This window comes from Talpa occidentalis, unplaced genomic scaffold (genome assembly GCF_014898055.3).
Source record: "Talpa occidentalis isolate TD23 unplaced genomic scaffold, MPIMG_talOcc4v2.1 talOcc4.3, whole genome shotgun sequence".
Lineage (NCBI taxonomy): Eukaryota > Metazoa > Chordata > Mammalia > Eulipotyphla > Talpidae > Talpa > Talpa occidentalis.
The window spans coordinates 36,528,513-36,546,067 of record NW_023603184.1 but is presented as its reverse complement, the minus strand read 5'-3'; the positions used below and the strand labels follow the sequence as shown (position 1 = coordinate 36,546,067).

Sequence of the window (17,555 nt, the reverse complement as noted above, 5' to 3'; positions counted from 1 at the left end):
GACAAGGTGAACTGTTTGTTGGTATTAAAGACTATCAGATTAAATCTAATAAGAACCAGAAACTGGATAGGTGAAATGTGTACCCTGGCATTAAGACAGTAAGAAACTGCCTTGAAGATGTGGTGAATCCTATTCAAATTTCATAACTGAGAAATTTGGAATAGGGTTAAGAATAGGAATGGGTAATGACTGCTGAGGTGGCGACTAATAAATTTAGAAGCATCTAGATTTATTAGTATTATTATTAAAATCATAAATCATTTATTTATGATTTTAGAAGCATCTAGAGTAGTCCTTCCTAAGAAATAACTTTCAGAATGAGTAACCAAGAATGTCTTAAATAATTTGGTATGTCCTGCTCTTTCTACCCTGAAAATAGGTGTAGTCAAGCTGGCAAAGCAAAATAAAACAAAACAAAAACCTGTAATCTTGTGGGGATTTCAGTATTAGGTTTGAATTGAAATAGCTGCATTTCAGGGTTTCTTTACTCCCTAGATTCAAGGCCATTATTATTGCCTAGTATTTTCTAAAATTCATATTGCATTTATGGAGGTTCAAAGAAATAAAAAAGATTTCTTCAATGGAGATAAGTAGTGTGATGCTACTTAGTGGTTGGAGATATAAAGCAAATCAGTACAAGCTGTCTTCATATGTGATTTTATGTTCTAACATTTAGGGCTTTCTGACTACATAGGTTATTGAGAATCCAACATTTATTTGTATAAATATTGTCATCTATGATGATTGAGTTACTTGAGAGAAATGAAAGGCTGTGAGAAATTGTTGCTATCTTCAAAAACTTCCAGAACAGTGAGAAAAATAAACATGTGATGAGGTTTATAATCAGAGGCATATTTCTCAGTGATACACATTTCCTTTGCCCAAGGTAGAAAATAATGTCAAAGGATCATGACCCTAATTTCCTCTCCACTATACTTTTAGTAGATTACCCAGAATACGGGTGCGTATCTCCCGGGTCTTAATGCAGTACACAACAGGGTTAAGAACAGGAGGAATCAGTAAGTATACATAGCCCATGATAATATGCACCACGGGTGGAGCATGTTTTGCAAAACGATGGATAATGGATACCCCCAGCATAGGGATATAGACTAACAACACAGCACAGATGTGGGAGACACAAGTGTTAAGAGCCTTGAATTGTTCTGCCCGGGAGGCAATACCTAGCACAGTGATCAGAATCTTGACATAAGAGAGGAGAATGAGCACAGAGTCCACTCCAAAGGTGATAAGGATGATGATAAGACCATAGATGCTACTGATGCGGTGGTCTGAACAGGCAAGCTTGATGATATCAGGGTGCAGGCAATATGAGTGGGAGAGTACATTGGCCTTGCAAAACTTCAGCTGTTTAATGAGAAAGGGTCCTGGGAAAATGACAGCCACAGCTCGTAGCAAAAGTCCTACACCTATTTTGGCAATGGTGGAATTGGTCAAAATATTAGTGTATCTGAGTGGGTTGGAAATGGCGACATAGCGATCAAAAGCCATGGTGAGCAGGATACCTGATTCCATTAGGGAGAACACATGGATGAAGAACATCTGGGTGAGGCAACCATCAAAGTCTATTTCACGGATGTTGAACCAGAAAAGCATGAGTAGCGTGGGCAGGGTGGCAGCGCAGAGTCCAAGGTCGCTAGCAGCCAGCATGGAGAGAAAAATGTACATGGGTGCATGAAGTGACTGCTCCACCCGAATCACCACCAAGATGGTGATGTTACCCATGAGGGCAATTAGGTAAAGGACACAGAACAAAATGGATATCAGTGGATGTGAGTCCTCCAAGCCAGGGAAGCCTGTCAGAAGAAAGGGTCTGTAGTTACTCTCATTGGAAAAGACCATGATGGCTGGCAGATTACAGGATCCAAGGTTTTTGTCTGTAGAATGAGGAAGTATGGATTAGCTCAAGATCCTGTTTCATAAAGTCTACATTATGCACTTGTGTTGGTTACTACAGTGGCTGAATTTCCCCTTCTCTTTGAACTAATTTTATTAAGCATTTTAATGATGTGGTTTAAGTAAAGATCTTCTAACGTCTCTTATGATGAGTATTTGGTTGGTCAAATTTACAAATTTTTTAGCAAATATCTTTTTTTAAATGGGTATGTTCTATAAAAGTACTTATTATAAACACTGTCCTTTGTAATAAAATATAAACTGGACTAAGTTGCTGATAAATACTGTGGAAGAACATGTATGACAGATCAAGGAATGCTCCTTGGGAGGTAACAATTAAGCTGAGATTCTACAGTTATGTGGTAGAAAAGAATATCTCAGACAGGGAGAAAAGTTAGAGGCAAAGGAGGGATGAAAAGTTTTGAAATCTATAATGCTTTGTAGAATTTATTTTAGATGTGGATAAAATTTGGCTTGAGTTGTAAAATAAGCTGGACTGGAAGGTAATTTTGGTAAGTTCATACAGAATCCCCAAATAAATAAATGTAAGGGTAGTAGTTTGTGTGTGTGTGTATGTGTTTTGATACAGTCGATGCCGTGCTCATATTCATATATTTAAAAGATGACTACAGTTGCTTTTTAGTCAAATAATTGCATGGGTCATATTCTTAGGTTATTTTCCTATTTCAAGGAAACTGTCATTTACAATAATAGCCTATTTTTACTGAAAGGAATAATACTATGATCATGAGACAATAAAATTTTTAAGTTTGACTCCATCAAATATACCAAACCCCTATGTAAAAATTTCTAGCTTACACTTATTTTTCAGATGAGATATCAGACTCATAAATAGCAATTTAGCAGTCAGATAGTTGAACTCAGTGGAGAGCAGAAAACTGTGCGGCCTATGAATTTTCCCTCATTGGGTATTTATTTCTTAAATTGACCGTATCATTCCACAAAAATATTTTTTTAAAAAGTAGGTACTACTTGGGTTCAATAGCTGCATAGCCTTGGACAATTCATTTGACCTCTTAAAGTTTAGAGTTTTCAACTATAAATCATAGACAATAACAGAATAATATCTATAACATAGGAGTTCTATGTGGATTAAATTATATAATTTACATTGATAATTTAAAACCTAGCCTTGTGCATAGAACTTTCTCAGAAATAATAGTTATTAAAATATTTCTCAGCAGTTTGTAATGTTTCTTTGCTATAATATATTTAAAAAGCTAATAGGTTGCCTGAATCTATGTTGCTGACTATGGAAACGATTAGAAATTTGAGCATCATTAATAAGATCCCAAGAATTCTTCTTGTAATGATGACATAGCATTTCATGCCTATTTACTGACAATCAGTTCCTTGTGTTTACCATCTGTTACTCATTTTGGAAATCTGGTGAATCAGAGAGAAGTTTACATCTTTAGAAAGACTGTAGTGAAACAAAAATCATGAAAAATACCATCTCCCACAGGAATTGGTCTAATTATACAAATGAAATGGAAGAGGAAATAAAATCTAGAAATAAGAATTACCTTCTAAAATTTCTTCTTTCCTGGAATTTTAGTTAGAACCAAAGAGATCTCTGGTTTTCCACTGTCATTAGAAGATCCTTGCATTGGGGCCATAAGCATAAAGAAAATGCTCCTAAAATTATGTCTAGAACAAGTAGCTATTTATCTGTGTGTCTGTGTGTGTGTGTGTGAATTTGTTTGAGGCTTCCCCTTAGAATATGTCCTCTGTGTCAAAGTTACCAGGAGTGGCTCCCCAGAGTCCACAAGACTCATCTGGCTATTTTATCACTTTGCAAGGCATAATTAAATCCTTCTTTTGTATTATCATAGTGTTTTCAACTAGGATATAATCCACATTACATATGAGAAATTTTATGCAATTGGTCTCCCAATTTTGTGGCTAGTATCACGTTAGCTGTAAAGACTATTTATATCATACTACATATTTTGTTAATGGCAGAATATATGAGCAAGGTTTTTTTCCTTGTTTTTTAACATGTTGATCTATAGAAAGAAAAAAATTAAAGAAAGAAGTCACAAAGATACGATTAAGTGATGATTAATGATGTCAGGCATTGCCACTGCTGACTAGAATATGTTATAACATAAATACTATGGAGATGGCCAAAAGACTTTGAAAAATGATTTGATAACGTTGAAAAAATAGTGACAGTGTTGATGATGAAAAAAATCACAGTGCAAGTATTATGTTCAAATAAGAATGAGGAATGTTTAACAAGAGCTTAAGTTTCCTTCTATCTGTGCTTATACATAAGGCCATTAGACGTATTATTGCAAATCAGTGTGTTGATTTTAGCCCTCAAGAAGGAATGAAGAAATCAATCAATGTTGCAATGGTTGATGTGATATGAATTTGAGAGGAAAGAAGTAAGAAGAAAATTACCTAAAAATAATACCCTGAAAAGTGGCCCTAGTTAAATGAAGACATACTCAAAATGGGTATTAGTACATGCACTGTGAAAAAAATAGGTATTAGCTGCACTTAGGAACTTAGAATGGTTCTGAGGAACATAAGGACTAAAGATGGTGTGGGGTGATATCAATGTACTCAAACAGAAGGCAACAGGAAAATATCCTGCCGTGAATGAGGTATCAAGTACAATGGGTCATTTTAATAAAATTAGACAAATGAACCTGTTTCTAAAATGTCTCAACTATCACTTGATTGGAAAAATGCAGCAATCATCCTCACATGAATCCCTGACTTAGAGATGCGAGATACAACTTTCATTAACTTATGTAGAGGATACTTTGTATGTAGTGGGTTATTTTCCTCTTGCTGCTTTCAAAATTCTCTATGCATTTGTGTGTGTGTGTGTGTGTGTGTGTGTGACTGTTGACTATGATATGCTTAGGTGTATTTCTCCGAATTTACTTTCTTAATTTTTAAAAAAATTTCTTATGTCATTGTTTATTTTTGTACGATATTTAAATTCTCCCCTCAGGTGTACTCCCATATTTCTTCCACTACCTCGGCATCCATAACCACTCCTCTCTTTCTTCCTCTCCTGCAGCATGTCTCAGTTCTATGGTTTGCCTGCAAGTTTGTCTTTTTCCTGATCCTTTCTTTGGTTTCCCTGTAATTCCCCTATAAGTGAGATCATCCAATATTTTTCTTTTTCCTTCTGACTTATTTTGCATAGCTTAATACCTTCTAGCTCCATCCATGTTGCTAAAATGACATGAGTTTATCTTTTTTGATCACTGAGTAGTGTTCCATTGTGTATACATACCATGTCTTCTTGACCCCAAACAGACAAGTTTGGGGGGCATTTGGGTTATTTCCATATCTTAGCTATAGTAAATATTGCTGCATTCAAAATAGGAGTGCAGTTTTCCCTTCAAATTAGTGTTTTATATGCCTTTTGGGTTATTTCCAGGAGTGGAATCACAAGATCATATGGTAGATTCATTTTTAGATTTTTTTCTTTCTTTTTTTTTTTTTTGTGGGACCCTCTCCGGCGGCGAGGAACAAACCGGCGCTGCAGCGGCTGCAGGCAGCCTCGCAGCCCAGTGCTCAACCGCTGCGCCACCAGGGGAGGCCCTCATTTTTAGAGTTTTAAGTTTCCACAGTGGCTGGAATAGTTTCCATTCCTATCAGCAGAGTAAGAGTGTTCCTTTTTCTCCACATCATCACCAACATTTGCTATTGTCATTTTTTTTTTCCTATGGGCCATTCTCAACAGTATGAGGTGGTATCTCATTGAGGTTTGACTTGCTTTTCCCTGATTATAAATGACGTTTGGACATTTCTTCATTTACCTATTGGCCATTCACATTTCTTTTTTAGAAAAGTGTCTGTATAGATCATCTGCTATTTTTTGATGGGTTGTTTGCTTTGTTTTTGTTGAGTTGTGTAAGTTCTTTGTAGATCTTTGATATAAGTCCCTTATCAGTTTTGTGGAGTGCAAATATTTTCTACCATTCTATGCAGTGTCTCTTTGTTTTGGTTACTCTCTCTTTTGCTGTGCAGAAGCTTTTTAGTTTGACATAGTTCCAGCTGTTTACCTTTCCTTCATTTTCTTTGCATCTGGGGATGAGTCCTCAAAGATGTTTCTGAGGTGTATGTCAGGAGTGTTGCCTATGTTTTCTTCTACAGACTTTATGGCTTCAGGTCTTACATTCAAATCTTTTATCCATTTTGAGTTATTTTTTTGTGTATGGTGTGAGGTGGTAGTCTAGTTTCAGTCTTTTGCATGTGAAGGTCCAGTTTTCCCACCACCATTTATTGAAGAGACTATCTTTTGCCAGTGTATTTTATATGCTCCTTTGTTATAGATTAGTTGACCATAAATATATGGCTGTATTTCTATATTTTCAATTTGATTCCATTGGTCTGTGTGTCTGCTTTTGTTCTATTTCTATGCTGCTTTTATTATTATGGCTTTGTAGTATAGTTCAAGGCTTGAGTGTGTAATATCTCCATTTTATTTCCTTTTAGTTATTTTTCTTACTGGAATTTGTTGTGCTTCTTGGGTATGTTCATTATGATTTCTATCAAAATTAGGAAGTCTTCAGCTATTATTTTTTAAATATTCTTTCCTTTTTAATTTTCTCTCATTATTCTTGGACTGTCATTTTCTGTGTGTTGGTACACATGGTGATGTACCTCAAGATAATCTGTTTAATTTTCTTTCTTCTTCTTTCTCCACAATCCTCAGACTGAACAATCTTTATATTTTATCTTCATGTCCTTTGATTTTTTTTCCTTCCTACTCAAATATCCTATGGAATACCCATAATGTTGTTTTTTATTTTTAATTATTACACATTTTAACTTGAAAGTTTATATTTGATGCTTTAAAATTTTTCTCTTCATTGATATTCTCAATGTGAATAGATGTCATTATAATACTTCAATCTTTATGGATGCTTTATTTCTTTGAAATATATATAAAATAAATGATTTAATCTTACATCAATCTACAAGATTCTTCAAGGAAAGTTTCTGTTTACTTGTTTTCTTTCTGTGAATAGTCTATAATTTCTTATTTCCTTCCAGTCTTCCATAATATATGTTGATACTGGGCAATCTAAATAATATGCTGTGGCATGTCTGGAAATCAGACAGACTTACAGGACTTATTGTTGTTGCTTTGGTTTTTCTTTGCTTATTTGTTTTATGAATAATTCTGTAAAGTTTATATTCTTTGTCAAGTGTAGTCTCTGAAGTCTACTCACTTAAGTTAGTGGCTAGCTAATGATTATAACAATATTAGATGTCTGGAACCAGTAGGTCTCCTAATTTTTGCTGTGATGCTTTGTGTGTATACTAGAGCATTCCTTCAACATTCAGACAGGCACTTTACACCTCCATGTTAGCTGTCACTTTCTGTTTCCAAAGACCCTCTCAGTTAACAAGAAAATAGGTTTCCAGTGCCTACAACTGATGGGGGAAAGGGTTACTCAAAGCAACATGGGAATTTTGGAGTGATTAAGATATGTATATTTGGGTCGTATTGATGTTTATACAAATGCACACATATTTGTTAAATATTTGTGCACTTAAAATAGTAAAAATTACTATATTTGTTATGCCTCATAAACCTGCCCTCCAAATGAACAGATAGATAGATTGATCTATAGATAGATACATAGATGCATGCATTTACACATACATAATTATGAGCTTTACCATGTTGTATCCACCAGAAACATTTTAGGTGCAAACATTTTGTCCCAGAGGACCATAAGGATATATAGATATGAAATGGTTTTGAGAGCTACTATGAATGGTGCCTTGGTTGAAAAGTTTGGATTTAATATGTTCCCCATGTAGGTTGTGCCTACATGGACTCATAATTTATGACTTGCATTTTACAATATAATTTATGACTTGCATTTTACGATATAAGGTGGACCTAAGCTGAGCCTGTTTGTAAACGTAGCTATTGGACTATGTTTTGAAATGCCTGCTTAGGCAGTTTGCTAAAGAATTTGTGGAGAATTTGCTAAGCAATTTATACAAATAGAAAATTTCTTACTTTGACTAATAATCAGTATGACAAGATAAATTAAAGAGACAACAATGCATTTTTTTGGTCTAGCATGTTACAAAATTATTTGACATATTTCACAGAAATTGAATATTAAAGTGGAAATTCTTGGGTGGAGCAATTTCACTTGAACATCTCTCCTGTAGAAATACAAGTGCATACAGTGTTGTATACTGAATAGTAGTGTATTTACTAATATTTGTGAAGTATAAACAATCTAAAAATATAGGAAAATAGTTAATGTATTTTATCAGGTCTTATCATACAATGTTAAGTATTTTTTTAGAACTCACAGAAAATCTTTTTTTGTACTGTCATGGATACATATCATTGATAAACTTTTGAGAAAAAAAACACATGGTCTAAAAGATACAATCCAGTGTTATGAAATAAGTTTATTTACTATTTTCTATTCAAAAAGATAAATTCAGACAGTTTTGTTTTGTTACCAGTGGAGAAAATGATGGATGTTTTGCCTAAAAATACATTAAAAATTCTGTATATTTCAAGTTTTGACAACCTGCATGTACAAATTTGCACTACATAGTTTTGTGTAGTTATTATATTACTTGCTAAAATTCCTAACATTTTCTAAACAGTCTTATGTAAACATTGTTCCAATTTATGTTTTCACTCCAGTTTGTTTTTTATAAAATAAAGGAAGAAATTGTTTAGATCTACTGTGTTCATAAACAATAAGAAATTTTAATTTCTTTAGTACAAAAGCATTCTCCGAGATGTATAATATCTAAGTTGTGTTCCCTCCTTCCTCAGATCCCTTGTGAAAGCAAACTAAAGTTGTGATGACTGCAATCTCCCAGGAATTTTTGAATCTCAGCAGAGATTTCAAGGGACCTGTGAGACCCTCTCTTGTTGGTTTTTAAACCACTATTAAGCCACCAAGCCCTTGAAGAAAGGCTTCCCTCTCATCACACTAAGCTGTGAAGTTCTGTGTCTTTCAAGGGAAAACAATCTTGCCAAGGAATATATTTGAAAGTGAAAAGTCATTCATTGTGCAGTAAGTGAAGTATTTCAGAGATAAGTAATGTCAGCTACCACTGTAAATCTGAGAATGTCTATTCAAGCAAGTTGGTATAATAATAACCAGTTTTCCAGGGTAGATGAACCAGCAAATCTTGAGTTGATAAGTAATACATGTTGAAGTTGAACAATTGGTTTACTCTTATCTGTGTTGTCTTATAATAACTGTTGTCATGATCAATTTAAAGAATTTTGTTAATGCTATATTTGCATATTGTGTTTACACCGCTAGAATTTAGATTCCCATGTTTCAAGGATAGTGTTTCCTGTTTGAAAGTTTTTCCTTTAGTCCTGAAACCAATCTCATGAATATAAATTGCAAATATGCATTAGACTTGATTAAGTGAGCATGTTCTCTTTTTAGGTGCAGAACCCTGGAGAACATTAAATGTTTTGGCAAACCTTGGAGACCCCCACTCTCAACATGAGACAAAAAAAAGCTTATATCAATCGAGTTATTGAGCTTTTCTCTACTAGTGACATTTTTATCTTTACAACTTTCATGATATTCAAATGGGAATTTGTGTTTTGGAAAAAGGACCACACAAAACCAAATTTAAGTTTTCAGCTTAGAAAAATGGAATTGATGTAGATAAAGAACTATTTTGCTAGTATTTTGGGACTTGATATGCAATCCCACCATTGGTATATGAAAATGGACTTGGAAATAATGTTCTTTATTCAATTTTTCTAAATTTTTCCTTCCTACCTTCCCTTTTCCTTCTCCCCTCCATTCTTTTCTTCCCCTCCATATTACTGTCTTTTTCTACATCATTTGCTACCTCTCCACTGTCCCCTGCCTTTATCCAACACATATTTAAGCTGTTTTTATTGACCTGGAATATTGACTTGATAAGTTATACCCTGACATTTTTTACAATTCACCCAAAAATATAAATAATACACAAGATGTTTGAAAGATATAGATAAATACATACATAGGCAAACTCTTTCATACCACATATAATCTCATATGTATGTATGTATATATAGAAAGAGAGAGTGAGCGAGCGAGAGAGAAATCTGTTCATAGTATGATAGTTAATAAAATCTATTTGTGGTTTTAATATAAAATCTTATATTTACGTTGTGAAATTTTATCACTTTTTAAAAATGTATTGGTGTTTCTTAATGATTAGTATGTTTTCTGTGAAGAGATTTTATTTTATAATATCTGAATTTCACTGACACATGTATTTTGTAATAAATTAAATATTCTGAAAGTTTGTAAACAGATGCAAATTGATTAAATTTTAGAAAATTTTAGGTAGTGTGTTATGTAATTTTTTTATCTCATAGAATTAATACTCTCATCAAAATTCGAATATACTATCATTTTTTTTAAGGTGGGGTTTAGGTAAATCAAGTTACTCAATTATTCTTAAGTCAATTACTCAAAATCATTTATCATAATACATAAAATTCCCAGAAAAAAATCTCATTTAGAGAAACAAAAAAGCTTATGATGTCAAGTACTTGCAGACTTATTAATAGGCAGAAAAAATTAAAAATAATAAAAAAGGAAAAAGACAAAATTTTATGGGTGCAATGGTAGACAAATTCAAATTTTCCAAAGAAAATATGTTTAGTTTTATTTGATAGGATTAAGGAATACTCTCTAAAAGAGATACTATCTGAGATTAACTTTTAAAACTGAAGAGAAATTCACTAGGTATGTAAGAGAGTATAAAACTATAAAGATGTAGAGTGATAATATGTGAGGGTAGAGTTCCAAATATCTTTAGTATTACTGTCACAAAATACAGAGCAGAGGAACATCACATAGCCTTAGTGATGAAATGAGAGGAGTATAGAGTTTTCAGATTTAAAAGTCTTATGCTGCATAAAAAAGTAAGAGATGGGCCTCCCTGGTGGCGCAAGGGATTAAGACGCAATCTATGAAGGATTGGGGTCAGAATGGGGTGTTTGCAATTGTATGGGGGAATATAAAAATAAAATTTATTATTTAAAAAAAAAAAAGACGCAATCTATGAAGCTATCCATAGCCACTGCAGCACGAGTTTGATCCCCAGCCACCAGGAAGCTGCCCACATGGCACAGCAGACCTCTCCTGACTTGCCTGCTGCTCCCCTCAGCAGTGTGGTTCAATCAGTCTGCCTGTTCTGTTCCCCACTCTGTCTCTGGTGAATCCTCTCACCCCCCACACCTCTGGCCTGTACCCCAGTTCTTGTATGCATAAATAAATCTTTAAAAAAAAAGCAAGAGAAGTTAAATATATGTTGGAACTTATGGGGAAATATTGAAAGGACTTTAAAGTAGTAATATTCAAATTTTAGAACATGACTATGAAAAATGTATGAACAATGGATTAATGGAGAAATACTTGAGATAGAGTTCAAATAAGAAACTACTAGTTTGTTTTAAAGCAACACTGATTAAAATGAAGAACAATGGTGAGATTTAATAATAATAGTTTCTAGTTAGACAACATTTTACTATGGTGAGGCATTTTTCTTATTTGTCATTCAAACTCCAAGGAAAGAAGAAACTAATGCTCTCATTTTCCCAACAGGGAAATTGGCACAGAAAGATAACTTAATTAGCCAAAGACAATGTCTACTAGAGATTGAGCCATATTCTAGGGTGAACCTAGAAAGTCTGGCTATGATCCTGTTGTCTTTATAACTGCAACCTCACCAATAAAATTAACTGGCATTAAATATACAATTGGCTCATCTATAACATTTCTGAAGAAAAAATTGTAAAGATTGATAAGGATAATATTAGTGATTACATTTGGATGTATATTTGAATTTCCTGTGAAGTAATTTGGGTAGTGGTATCTATGAGTCAGTTGAATATATATCCAGGAAAAGTTATCTCAGTGAGTACAAACATTTGGAAGTTAACTGAATCCTCAAGAGTGCTAAATTTACCCAGAAATTTTCTATGAATCCTTCTAAGGAGAAGGATACGTGTATGGAGTTAAGAGTTCATTGAATTGGAGAAAAAAATCAAAAGGACACTGAGGACAAAATTGTTGGAACTTACCTTTTTTTTCAATGTAGTATGTGTGGGGTATTTAGATCATAGTAAAATGAATATGTAAAATTATATAGTCTGGTGTTCATTCAAGACATAATGAATTTTTGGTAATGGAATTCAAGTTATATCACCAGTGACAGTGACATTTCTATTATGAATGAGCTGACGAGAAGGAATTAGGATAATGTCCTAAAGAGATACATTTTGATTAGCTACTTTTTTAGAATGATGAAGAAGCCATTCCTCAGACAAAAATCTTATTTTTTGTTTAGCTTTATTGAGGTGTAATGTATATAATGGCCATTTTTTATAGTACAATTTGATGTCTTAAAAATATATTAATTCATGTAATAAGTACATCCACCATGAGATGAAACATTTTAATCTCACAAAAATCAGCCCTTGCCTGTTTGTAACCAGACTCTTCACAGTCCTGGTTCATCTCTAGAAACCTCTCATCAACAAACATTAAGTCCTTGTCTTTTCTAGACCTTATCTTTTGTGTTTGCCTTCTTTCACATGGCATATGTGCTCATCGATCAGTCATTTCTTCCTTTATAATGTCAATCATATGGATCCTCCACAGTTTGTTTATGTATTAAGTAGTGGATGTATATTTGGTTTCTTTCCAGTTTTTTTTTTTTTGCTGTCAAGTAAAATGTCTATGAACAAACGTGTACAAGTTTTTGTGAGGATATATATACATGCTTTTATACAAAAGTACACATGCAACTTTATTTTAAAAATGCCAGACTGTTATTTAAGGGGCTCTACCATTTCATCCCATCAAAAATGTATGAGACTTCTAGTTCCACATTCACACCAACACACACATTTTAAATTTAACTATTCTAGTGCTCTCTTATTGTATTTCTCATTTACATTTATCTCATAAATAAAGCTGTTTGAATGTCTTTTTAAAAAATATTTATTTATGTGTTCAAGAACTGGGGTGTGTGGGGCCTCCCTGGTGGCGCAGCGTTGAGTGCTGGGTTGCGAAGCTGCCTGCGGCCTCTGCGGCGCCGGTTCGATCCCGGCTGCTCAGGAGGAGGGTCCACATGGCGCGCAGACCTCTCCTGCCGCCCGCTGCCCTCAGCAGTGTACTTCGGTCCTTCTGCCTGCTCTGCTCCCCGCTCTGGCTCTGGTGATTCTCTCACCCTCACCGCGCTTCTGACTGTACCAGTGCATGTATAAACAAAACAAACAAAGAAGCAAACAATAAATAAAAACATGCCTCTATTAAAAAAAAAAAAAAAAAGAACTGGGGTGTAAGCCAGAGGTGCAGAGTGAGAGGGTTCAGAGAGTGTGGGGAGGCAGAACAGGCAGATATACTGAATACCTGCTGAGGGAGCAGCGGGGAGGCAAGAGCAGTCTGCTGTGCCATGGATTCTCCCTGGCCAGTAGGGGATTGAACTCATGCTGCAGTGGCTGGCAATAGCTTGATAGCACTGTCTTTAAGCCCTGTATCATGAGGCCTAAGTTGAGTGTCTTTTTATGCACTTAGTTGGTATCCATGTATCAAAAGAAAAAAACATGAAGTTAACAAAAGTTTAAGTTCTTCATCTCTTCATTTTAAAACTCTGTATATTAACAATACATTAAATTTGGTTTTCAATATTCCTGTCACATGATTTCTCTTATAGGTCCTCACACACCCCAGACTGCGGTCCTATCCTTATGCTAGCATGCCGGCTTTTAATAACACGGTCTCCAGCAGGCCCACCTTCTCCTTCATTGGCATTCCTGGTCTAGAGGCTGCACACATGTGGATCTCCATTCCCTTCTGTCTCCTGTACCTCATAGCCCTTGCGGGGAATGCTCTTCTGCTCATCCTAGTTAGAGCAGAGCAGAATTTGCATGAACCTCAATTCTACTTTTTGGCCATGCTCGCCGTTACTGACTTAGGCCTTTCTTTGTCTACCATGCCGAGTGTCTTGGCTATCTTCTGGTTTGATATCCGCCACATTGGCCTGGATGCCTGCCTAACCCAAATGTTCTTCATCCATACCTTTTCTTCAGTAGAATCAGGAGTCCTGGTTGCCATGGCTTTTGATCGCTTGGTAGCTATCTGCGCGCCTCTAAACTACAACAGGATCCTGAACCACTACACTGTTGCCTGCTTAAGTGGAGCGGCCCTTATACGAGGAGCTGCTCTGCTGGCCCCTCTCCCTTTTTTCCTCAGGACCTTTCCTTTCTGTGGATCCAATATCCTCTCACACTCTTACTGCTACTACCCAGATATGCTGAACCTGGCCTGTGGGGATGTTACTTTCAGCAGTGCCTATGGACTGATTTTTGTACTCTGTACATTTGCAGTGGATGCTGTCTTCATCCTAGCTTCATACATGAAGATCTTGGCCACTATTATGAAGTTAGAGACTCAAGACAGAAATTGGAGATCACTGCACACCTGTGCCTGTCACTTATGTACAGTTCTTGTGTTTTACCTGCCCCTCATCAGCCTGTCAGTGTTGCATCGTTACACCCAGGATACTTCCCAGTTTTGTACACCACCATGAGCAACGCCTACCTTCTCATGACGCCCCTGCTCAACCCTCTCGTTTACAGTCTTAAATCCCGGCAGATTCAGGCTGCCCTGCGCAAGAGATTTTGGGTGCAACGTGTCATTGCAGGGGAATGATATTTTCTCTCTATCAGAGGTGACAACCCAATTAAAAGTGCTTTACAGGATCTACTATGTGCCAACAGTATACTAGGCACCATGAATTGAGTAAAAAAATGAAAAATACTCAGGTCTTCCTTCAAGAAGTACTACATCTAAAGAGGGAAAAAAAGACAAATAAATGATCACAACTATGATCTTGAATGATCATTGTTGGTAGTGGGAAGGAGAAATGGCAATCGGAACCTAAGCTCAGTGTTTTTGGTGGATAAGTTGGATGTAAACCTCAGTTCAACAGCTAAGTTTATATCTGGACTTTATATCTGGACTGAGGAGTTTATATCTGGACTTTAAAGATCAATGAGGGGGAAATTTTATAATGAAAGCCTGATGTCATCTGATTCTTGATTGCCAGCCTTCTTATATTGAGGCATTACAATTCAACATTGGTGATAAATTTATGTCTAAGTGTTTAATATTTCTGACCATTTCTTGTAGTTGTATACTGGTTTATATCTGAACATTCTGACTTTTGGCAAAAGATAAAAGAGTTGTCTGAAAAGAAATAATGCATAAGGATCTGATCAATTGTTATTCATCTTGTTTACTTCATTCAAAATTCACACTGAATTTAGATTTTGTTTTGTTTCCCATTCTAAATAGAGAGTAGATATGATTATATCCTGCAACAAGGATACATTTATTTTTTAGCTCTCCAAGTGAAAAAATGAATTAATTTATTATCTTCCGGGTCAGAAGAGTGATAAGAAAATGAAGAATTGTCTTATTGAAAACAGCATAAAAATCAAGTGAAAGGAAGAGATGTCACTGCCCATGGCAATAAATAAAAACACATAGTGGCATCATCAAGAATTGCAAACTACTTTCCAGAAGTTTTAAATGAATTTCTAAATGATTGCCTAAGTAATCAATCAGAAAATATTTTAAGTATTTGCCTGACATAGTGGGTTTCAGAGTCATATAGAACATCTAAATATGGTAGTTTATAGCTTACATTCTACTAATGGAAATCTTGAAACAGCCCCAAACCCAGTAACAAAATATAATTAGTGAAGATGTGACTTGGTTTGAATTGTAATAGGAATTCTGAACAAAGTAAATCAGTGAGTGCTAGGTTTATTTAGAATGCCTGCCTGAAAGACTGAGAAGATCACAGAAGCTTGAAATCTATCTCAACTTGAAATGCATTCACTTAGCTGTGATCAGTTAGACATTAACAAGATAGAGGGAGCAATAATAACAAAGACATTGGTTTTGATTTTACTGACAGATTAATGGAGAAGTATAACGCGTACCTTCAAAACTGAAATAAATTTTTGATTTTAAACCATTTCTCTACTTTTAAGTTTCAGTCTGATAATTTTCTTTATTGTAAGTTTTTCCCCTGAACAAAGACTCTTAACTCTGGCTTCTCTAAACATAAGTATAGCAAATTTGGGATCATTTTCCAGTAACTGTTCCATTATTTTAAAACAGAAGAAATTTTTCTTTGAGGATGTCCTTACTTCTCTCTATAGTTTGGGTGAAACATTACTTAGTATTATTTTCTCAAAATTCTAATGAATTTCTTTCCTCATGTTTCAGCAGAGTTTAAAAATTACTGAAAAAAAAACATTCTTTTCCTTTCTGGTTTATGCTAGAACTAGTGTCAAAAATTCTCCCTTTTCTATTTGGCAACTCATCTGTGATAATCATCTTCCTTAGTTATGTGGAACAAATGCCTGTCTATATTAGAAGAAAATGAATACAAAAAAAATAAAAACAGACCTGAGAAAATCCTTCAGAAAAGAAAACATAGGAGTGCAGGTGCTCTTGGGAATTGATGTTTCTGTGTCCTTTGGGTAAATACCTAGGAGTGGAATTGCTGGATCATATGGAAGCTCTATGTTTAGTAGGTCCAGAAATCTCCACACAGCTCTCCATATGGGTTGGACCAGTTTGCACTCCCACCAACAGTGCAACAAGCCGCACTGTTTACAATAGCTAAGCTTTGAAACAACCCAAAATGCCAAAAATAGAGACTGGATCAAGAAGATGTGGTACATATATACATGGAATATTACTCAGCATTCAAAACAAAATAAACACATGCAACTTGCAGCAACATGGATGGCACTGGAAGGGATCATGCTCAGTGAAATAAGCCAAAAGAAAAAGAAAAATACCGGATGGTCTCACTCATAGCAGGAATCTAGAAAACTTAAATAAGGACCAGGAAAATAAATATAAGAAAGTGAAAATCAAAATCAACAAAAACTATGAACCAGAGGACATTGTTGGGGGGCGGGGGGAAAAGGATTGGGGTCAGAATTGGGCGTTTGCAATTGTATGGGGGAATATAAAAATAAAATTTATATTAAAAAAAAAAAAAGACACAAAAAAAAAAAAAAAAAGAAAAGAAAACAGACGTGAGATTGTGAGTCCTTTAGCTTGTGCTGAGGTAGAAAATTATTCAGTGGTTCTTCCCTTCTCCCTTCTCAATAAACAGATTTAGTGAAGTTCGAGAAAGCAACCAAATTATTTACTGGTTAAGAGTCTTATTTGGATGAGTCACCAATATCTGAAACCATTAGCAAGTCATGGAAATATAGCCAACCTTAGTTCTTACTCCTTATAATTGATCTATGAGTCTGCAGGCAGTTCCAGGGATTAAGAATCACTACAGATTAGCTTGTCAGAGAAGGTTGATCTCCATTTTTTGCCTCTTAATTTCTTGATGATGAATAGAGATCAAACAGCAGCCACATAACAATAACACAAACTCAGCCAAAGAGAAAGAAAGCAAGGAGAGAAGAAGGGAAGGAAGAGTGAGACTGAAATTTTAAAAAATGTCCACCCAAAACATCTGGAACCATCAACCAAGCATAAATATTCAGGAACTGGAAATAAAGTGCCAGCATCAGT

At 35.0% G+C, this 17,555-nt stretch overlaps 2 protein-coding genes across 2 annotated transcripts; one reads left to right on the top strand and one right to left on the bottom strand.

Annotated features, from left to right (window-relative positions):
- Positions 1-930: 930 nt before the first annotated feature.
- Positions 931-1,863, bottom strand: LOC119255006 (olfactory receptor 51G2-like). The gene has a single exon (XM_037522027.1). It carries the CDS (start codon positions 1,861-1,863, stop codon positions 931-933), a length of 933 nt encoding a protein of 310 aa, XP_037377924.1.
- An 11,829-nt stretch (positions 1,864-13,692) lies between these two features.
- LOC119255005 (olfactory receptor 51G2-like) lies at positions 13,693-14,648 on the top strand. Its single transcript, XM_037522026.1, is given in 2 exon segments — positions 13,693-14,500; positions 14,503-14,648. Coding segments are annotated over 2 exon segments (954 nt in total).
- Positions 14,649-17,555: the final 2,907 nt, after the last annotated feature.